Source organism: Corapipo altera, unplaced genomic scaffold, assembly GCF_003945725.1.
Source record: "Corapipo altera isolate COAL_440 unplaced genomic scaffold, ASM394572v1 49262, whole genome shotgun sequence".
Taxonomy (NCBI): domain Eukaryota; kingdom Metazoa; phylum Chordata; class Aves; order Passeriformes; family Pipridae; genus Corapipo; species Corapipo altera.
The window spans coordinates 1257-9385 of NW_020885737.1; the positions used below are offsets into that span (position 1 = coordinate 1257).

At 53.8% G+C, this 8129-nt stretch overlaps 1 protein-coding gene across 1 annotated transcript in view; it reads left to right on the forward strand.

Moving 5' to 3' along the window:
* The window catches only part of LOC113940768 (zinc finger protein 239-like), a gene marked incomplete at its 3' end in the record, with an annotated part of 1577 nt that extends 260 nt beyond the window's left edge, over positions 1 to 1317 (forward strand). Inside the window, exons 2-3 of the mRNA XM_027631913.1 lie at positions 8 to 220; positions 409 to 1317. Coding sequence (XP_027487714.1) covers positions 79 to 220; positions 409 to 1317 — 1051 coding nt within the window. The remainder of the gene's footprint in view (positions 1 to 7; positions 221 to 408) is intronic.
* Between the last annotated feature and the right edge of the window lie 6812 nt (positions 1318 to 8129).

The window sequence follows — 8129 nt, forward strand, 5'->3', positions numbered from 1 at the left end:
GTGGTTTGGGTTTCTCTGGGCTGAATCTTGGTGTTTTGGAGGTTTTTATGGACACAGGATGCCCGGTGAGTTCTAGGGATGGACTTGGGCAGGAGGAACCCCCAAACCAACGCGCTCAGCCCTTGTTTTCCCCCCCATCAGGATTTGTCCTTCCCAAAGCTTGGGCGGATGGAGGAGGAGGCTGCGAGGAAGAGGAAGATGCCTTGGGCCCCCCAGGCAGGTGAGGAGGAAGTCAGTGGCCCTTTGGGCGGGTGTTGTGCTGGCTCTGTCAGCCGAGCATGGCCCCGGCTGCAGGACAACCCCGCTGCCGCCGCCGTCCTGCCGGGGCCGGAGTTGGGGGGATGTCCTTGGCCTTCCCTGTGGGCCGGAGGCAAATCCCCTCCCTGTCCTTCTTGCTTCCTGCCCCAGGCCCCGAGCTGAGGACGGAGAGCCCGGAGGACAAATCCCCCTGTGAGACCCTGGTGGGAGAGGCCGTTTTGAAGGGCTCCCCGGCGCAGGAAGGCAGCGGGGAGGAAAAGGGCCGGAGATCCCCCCACAGGAGGGGCTCCAAAGCCATCCCAGGGTGCTCTGAGGAGGAAAGAGCCAGCCTGTGCCGGGAAGGCGGCCGGAGCTTGAGGGGGAGCTCTGAGCTGGTGGTCCCTGATCAGCCTCCCAGCAGGGAAAAGCCCTTCAAATGCTTGGAATGTGGGAAGAGCTTCAGGACAAGCACCACCCTCCTCACCCACTGGCACATCCACACTGGGGAATGGCCCTACAAGTGTGGGGAATGTGGGAAGAGCTTCAGGGACAGCTCCAACCTGATCCGACACCAGCGTATCCACACTGGGGAACGACCCTACACCTGTGGGGAATGTGGGAAGAACTTCAGTGACAGCTCCGGCCTCCACGTGCACCGTCGCATTCACACCAGGGAACAGCCCTACAAGTGTGTGGAGTGTGGGAAAAGCTTCAGGATCAGCTCCAGCCTCCGCTCCCACCAGCTCATCCACACCGGGGAACGGCCCTTCAAGTGCTTGGAATGTGGGAAGGGGTTTCAGACCAGCTCAGATCTCCTGAAGCACAAGCCAACACACACAGGGGAGTGGGCCTTCCACTGCACCGACTGCGGGAAGGGCTTCAACCAGAACTCCACCCTTGTCACCCACCGCCGCATCCACACCGGGGAGAGGCCCTACAAGTGTGGGGAGTGTGGGAAGAGGTTTAAACGCAGCTCACATGTCATCCAGCACCAACGGACACACACGGATGAGAGGCCCTTTCGCTGCAGTGACTGTGGGAAGGGCTTCAACCAGAACTCCGCCCTCAAAACCCACCAGCGCATCCACACCGGGGAGAGGCCCTACAAGTGTGGGGAGTGTGGGAAGAGCTTCACCGACAGCTCTGGCTTGACCAAACACCAACGGACCCACTGGTAGGGGAAGCCCTGACTGCAGGAAGAGCTTTGGCCACTGCTTCCACCCCGAATGAAGCCCCTGATGGTGAGGCAACCCCTGGAGTCCAGTGACGTTCAGTAGTTTAGTGGAAGTAGACTCTAAAAGCAGCAACCCTCATTCCCTCCCTTACTTCCCTTTCCCTGTAGCACCCTTGTTTACACATTCCTTAACCCTCTTACCCCATTCTATGCTCCCTATATCATTCCTACCCCCTAATCCAGTAGAAATGTTTAGTCTTTTGTCAAGGCAAGGCCTAGATTGTTGACAGAACAGTGTATCTTGGCCTAAACCACAGAATACGGTCAAGAATTAGGTAACTCTGTACCCTTTGTGCTCTGAAGAAGATGAAAATGGGATGAACAGAGAGTCCAAACCCCAGACCCCTTTTCACGGGGTGGACCTGGGGCGGTCCAGAGTAAAGGCCACAGGGTGGACACATTTGGGATTGGATAGATGGTATTATAAAATGTAACATCTGGGGCACAGGGGACCGCGCGTCTTGTAACATTTTCTGCCTTGGCAAATAAACCCTTTCTTATCTCACCCCTAATTAACTTCTCCGAGAGATTTTTTCAGCACCTACATCCCACGGCAACAAGGGACACAGGGAGGTCCCCATTCACGATCCATCCCAGGGCCAGTTCTGCCCCTCCCCAGCTCGCATCCAACCTTTGGGATCCCCCCCCTCCCCTACTGCCCTCCAATAACCGGGACTTGGGAGAACTGGGAAGCTTTCCTGGGATCACTGGGAGCAGCTGGGCAGAGGCAGAGTGACAGCAGGGGAGGGGGGGACACACAACCTCCCCAAAATACATGCAGGGATGGGGAGGGGATCCAGGCTGGGCCCAAGGCCCTGGGGAGGGGCTGCAGCCACTGCCGGCTCAGGAGCTCTGTGGGGAGAGAAAAGGGGGTGACACCGGGGTGGGGGGTCCCCAGGGGGGCACAGACGCTCTGGGGGGACACACGACCCCCTGGGACCCCCCTCACCTTCTGGCACAGGTAGAAACTGAGCCCCAGCGCCAGGGAGACGAAGGCCAAGAGGAAGCCCCCGGCCCCTCCTTGGCAGCAATTCCTCAGGCTGATGGAGCCCAGCAGGGCCGGGGCCGCCGGCAGTGTCCGATCCCGGCAGGAAGCGGGGAGGGCCCGGCGGGGTCTGATAGAAATAAATCAAGGCAGATCTCTCTTTCTTTCACCCCCTGGGCAGGGACCATCAAGAGCTGTCCCTGCTTCACAGCAGAAGCTCCACACACTTCAGAAAGTCTGTGGAAGAATCTGCTCTAGGAAAGTTGGCCCTGGGCTTTTATGCTTTGTCACTGATGGATCTCCAGTCACATCTTCCCAGGCCAGTGAGCAGCTGATCTGTCAAACTCTGCTTCCAAAAGCAGCATGTGTGTTGGAAGGTTGGGGAACCAGGCTGGGTTTGGCACAATTCAACACTAAACCAACCCCTTGGCACCAGCAGTAACTCCCCACAGAGAGCTTGCATTGCCTGCATTCTCCCATCAGATTCTTTTCCAGGTAGAACATCCTGCTACAAGGGGTCTGTTACCACCCGCCCCAGAAAGGAGGGGGTAACCCAGGTTCTTATTAATAAATCCCTTGGGGTGGATTAGAGTGAAACAACACTGAATAATTGGTGTTTGAAAATATATATATATATGTAGGGTTTATTTTAGAACAATTTTGTTTCAAAGCTAAACAGGTATGTTGCCATTTTGGATGTTATCATCTCTATAATCCCAGCCCAGCAGCACTGCCAGGGAGCAGCAGTGCTTGGTCTTTGCAGAGCTGCTCTCTTACCACTTCCACACTGTCCTCCTGAGCCTCTTTCTCACTGTAAGGCCTGAGTGCTCTCTGAGCACAGTCCTGGGGGCTGGAAGCCCTTGGAGCACAGGCAGGGACAGGCCCTGGGAACTTGTGAAGCAGAGCTGGGCTGCCTTCCAGCATCTCCAGGATGCTGTGGGATCTTCTGAGGCCACTGCATGGACTGGGTCACTTCTTCTGTGACCTTCCTCCAGGGCTGGAACTCCCCTGCAGTGACACCATGACACTGCTGCTCTCTGCTTTTCAGGTTCCATTTTCAGATCCAGTCTTTCCCTCCTGTTCCCAGGGACATCCTGGGAGTGCTTCAGAGCTGCCATCCTGGGGCAGCTCCTGCCCAGCATGGGCAGGCACAAGGTCTCTCCACCTGCTCCTCTCCCCTCCCCAGTGCCACTGTTTTCTGCAGCCTCCTCCTCCTTGCCCAGCACAGCCCTCCTGGCACAGTTGGACACAGCCCTTGTTCTACCCCCTCCTCAGGCACCTGCCCAACCCCCTCAGCTCCAGCCTGAGGGCCAGAAACCTTCAGGGCAGGGAGGCACTGGGGAAAATGTTGAGCAAACCTTTCAGCTGCACTCAAATCCAATTGGAGGGGTTGGCCTCGAGGAAGAAATCCCAACTCATTCTCCAGAACCACCAGGACAACCTGTGTTGTGTCCTTGACACTCCTCTGGAAGTGTGGGCTATGGAAAAGTTTTGCTGTCAGGGCTATTGAGAAGGCTGGGCAGTGTCACTGGGAGACCTCTCCCAAACCCTTGGAAAGGCCAGAGCCATCCCAGAGCTTCCTGGGGCCTTGGCAAAGGCAGACATGGAAGCAGTCTGCAAACAGGGCAGAAAGGAGGGTTGGGAGAGTTCCAGACTGCTCAGGCTCAGCAGGGAAGGGGATAGGGCAAGTCCTCCTGTAGCCATTGCCAGGCATGGGAAGGACAAGGCAGGGATTGCAGAACCCATGTGGGAGAAAATAGAAGAGGATGTTGTGTACCCAGACTTCATCAAGGCCCTTGACATGGTGTCCTATGGTCTTCTTATGGCCAGACTGGTGGGAGCTGGACTGAAGAAGTGGAAGATGTGGTGGATGAGAAGTTGGTTGAATGAAGAGCGTCTAATAAAATCCATGTTGCATTGTCCTCTTGGCAGCAACTTCCTGGTGAAATCTCTCAGTGATCAGCCCTTGAACACCAATGCAGAAGAGCTCTCTATATAATGGGACAAAATGCATTTTCGAGTCCTTTGTGGATGATGCCAAATTTCAGGGAGCCCTTGAGCAACCTGTCCTGGTTTAAAGACACATATTGGGACGGGAACTCCAATAAAATGAATTCACTCCTCTTTTATTCCCCACCAGTACAAGGAGACAAAATATAAGGAGGTATAAGTGAGAAAATAAGAGTTTACTGACAAGAAATAGAGCAGTAAAAACAGCAATACCAACAGAACAGTTCAAAGCAACAACAGAGAGAGAAATTGCCTCCTCTCTCCCCCCTGACCCAACTCCCTTTTGTAAACAGATAAAACCAGGGATCAACAGGTGCCTTCCTTCCCCCTTTTCCCACTCAATGAACAAAGAACAAAAAACAAAACCAGGGGAAAAGAGGGGGTGAAGCAAAATGTGGGAAACTCTCTGGTCTGAGATCAGTTGTGCTGCCCAAGAACACGCTGACTCCAGAGGTGTCCAAGCAGGGCAGAGCCAGCGACTCCGGTCCGTGCGGCGGTGGGGGGGAGGCAGCGGCTCTGCTTGATTCAATGGAGTTCTGGGGAGGCACAGTGGGTGCCATGAGACTCTTCAGTGTCACTATGGCCCCTTGGTTCCATGAGATTCCACAGTGTCCCTGCATCCCTTTGGTTCCATGAGGCCCTGCAGTGTCACAATGACCACTGATTCCATGCGGTTCTGCAGTATCAGAGTGGCTCATTCATTTCAGTAGATTCCACAGTGTCCCAGGGTTCCTTGGGTTCCCTGAGGCCCTGCAGTGTCACAGTAGCCCCTTGAGCCCATAAGGTTCCTCAGTGTCACAATGGCCCCTTGGTTCCACAAAGTTCCACAGTGTCCCTGGGTTCCTGTTTTTTCCATGAGATTCCCCAGCCTCACAATGGCCCATTGGATCCATGAGCTTCCATTATGTCTCAGGGTTCCTTTGTTTCCATAAGGGCCTGCACTTTCCAAATGGCTACTTAGATCCATGAGGTTCCAAAATGTTTCAGTGTTCCTTTCTTGCCACAAGGCCCCAGATGTTTAATGGCCCCTTCGTTCCACAAGACTTCAGTGTCCCTGTGTTCCTTGGTTTCCATGAGGCCCTGCAGTGTCACAATGGCCCTGTGATTTCATGAGGTTGCACAGCATCATCACAAAGCTGACCCCACCCAGATGGAAGTTTTGGGGAGGTTAGGGGGAAGTGGAACAAAAGGGATAAAGTTGAGGAAGAGAAGGAAATTGAGACTTGGCCAACCGAGCAGAGAGATTTTGTTGAGGTAAAACCAGGTTCAGGGAATGCTGAGGGTGCTGAAACACTGACTGTGCAAGCATTCCTGAGAGACATTTACCTTATTTGTAACCTCAAGCCCCAACCTAAAAGTACTTCCCCTCCCATTGAAAGGAATCCAATGCTCTAATGAACCAGACACTGCCAGCAGAACAACAAACCTCCCAAAGTTCTGCCTAATCCCAACCCTGAGCTCTAAACCCCAAGCCTTGAGCATTAAACACCAACACACAGCCCTTGGGAGCAAGGCAAGGACCTGGAGGGCCCACAGCAGGCCCAAGGGGTTGGTAAAAGGAGTGGGAGGTGACCTGAATCTGCTCAGCTCTGCAGTGACCCCCAGGAGAAGGGCCTGGGCTCTGGGAGGGATGTCCTGTGGCACAGGGGCTCAGGATCCAAGTTACTAAGGTCAAGTGCACATGGCAACAGCCACAGCTGGTGCAGAGACATCAGGGAGGGTCTAGAAATGCTGCTGGGAGGGGGGTGGGAAAGCAGGAGAGGGGTGTGCAGCCTGCAAGGCCAGAGCAGCAGCAGGGCCAGGGCAGGACAGCCTGCAGGAGAGATGGCCAAGGGCTCTGGTAGGGCTGCAAGGCCCAAGGGCACCCAGGCCTTTGTCCCCTTGCCTCTGGCAGCTGCCTCTGCCACTCAGGCCACCACAACCAACTTGCCTGGCAGGTTCTGCACTTGGTTTCTGCCTCGCCCCTCCCTCAGGAACCTGGCAGGGGTTGCCCAGGTTTGGGCCTTTGTTGTTCCTCCCCCTCCCATCCCAGTGCCCCCCAAACAGCCCTGAGCCAGCCGGGAGGGACAGGATCTGCTGGGCCAGGGCCTGGGGCTCAGGCCTTGGCCTTTGTGCTCCACAAAACCAAGGCAGGCTTTGCTCAGCATTGCAGGGGCCTGCCCAGAGCCTTTGTCTGCCTGCACTCCTGGCCTCCAAGGAGCTGCTCCAAGGAGTCCCTGGGGAGGCTTTGGCAGTGCCTGCCCTCAGTGGGGCCCAGCAATGCTTCAAGGCACTTGGAGTTTGGCTTCTGACTTCTTCAGCAGCTGCTTCAATCTTCTCTCAGTACCTCAGGATCATGGGCTGGGCTGCAAACACACTGTGGGGCTCATTAAATTCCAGAAATCCCTCAGGATCTCTTTGTCTTCCTTTAATTGTCTTCAAGGCAATTTCAAAACAAGTCTTCAAAGTTTGTACTTTTTTTATTTTAATTCAGTGATGGATATTTTTTAGTTCAAAGAAGAGGTAATAGAGGTGTTCTCCAAGTGATCTTGATGCTGAGTGTCTCCTCAGGAGATCCACACTGACCCTGGATGATCAGCCTTGCTCCTCACCCCCCAGCCTCACCAGTTCTGACATGGCCCATCTTGGACTGAGAGCTGATGCAGATCCAAACACACTGTGGCAACCATTAAAACATTGAAAAACAAATAATTTATTTTTATTTAATTGTCTTCAAGTCTTCAAGACTACTACAGCTAATTGGAGTTGTTTTGTAGTTTAGCTAAGCAGGAAGATTTTAAAGTGGAAGTCACGAAAAATATATATCTTTTGATGAAAGGGAATGATTTACACAGAACCTTGGGATGCAAGAGGGTCAGGGTGTAAACGATTTGGTTTCAAAGACAAGGGGGCAAAAGACATTAGTAGCATTTAATCATTGACCAATTGAACAGTTATCAGGTGATTCAATAGCATGTGTTATAATTTTAACAGTGACTGAATTAGAGATTCAAAACAACAACATTCCCACCACAGTCAATTCACACCCACACCCAGGCAGAGATGTGTGGACACATCAAGAGCTGGGCGTGGGACGGTCCCCCTCCCAAATTCTCTTTGTTGTCAGGGAAACACTCCCCCAAATCCCTTTGTGTTTCCCAACAGACAAGGGTCCCAGCTGGAGGAGTGTTTGTGGAGGGAGATCAGAATTGTGCTGGGTATCAGCACTGGTCTTTGGAGTGTTGCAAACTGGAGGGTTCCCGAGCTGGGAGAGGCTGCCAGAGGTGTCCCACTGAGAGGGAGGTGCTGGGGAGCTGCCAGGGCCTCCCTCAGCCCTGCTGGTTGTGGGCTCCCAAGGGGACTGGCTTTAGTTATCTGCTGAATTTCCATCCTGGTGTCAGGAATGACTGGAGTTTCTAAACTATTTGGGAATCCTATCCAAACTGTTCCATTTGGGCTACAATTCAGGCAGGGAATGTTCCAAGGCTTTCATGGGATGACTGATTATCCTGTGTTCCCCAGCTGTTCTACTCTGGATTGTTCCCACCTGTATCATCCAGCAGCACCTGGTCCAGTCCAGGGACACTTCCCCACACCCTGGTCCAGTCCAGGGGCTCTTCATTGCTCAGCTGGTTTGGTCAAGGCTTGTCAGGAGCTCCTGAGATCATACTTATAAGAAGGATG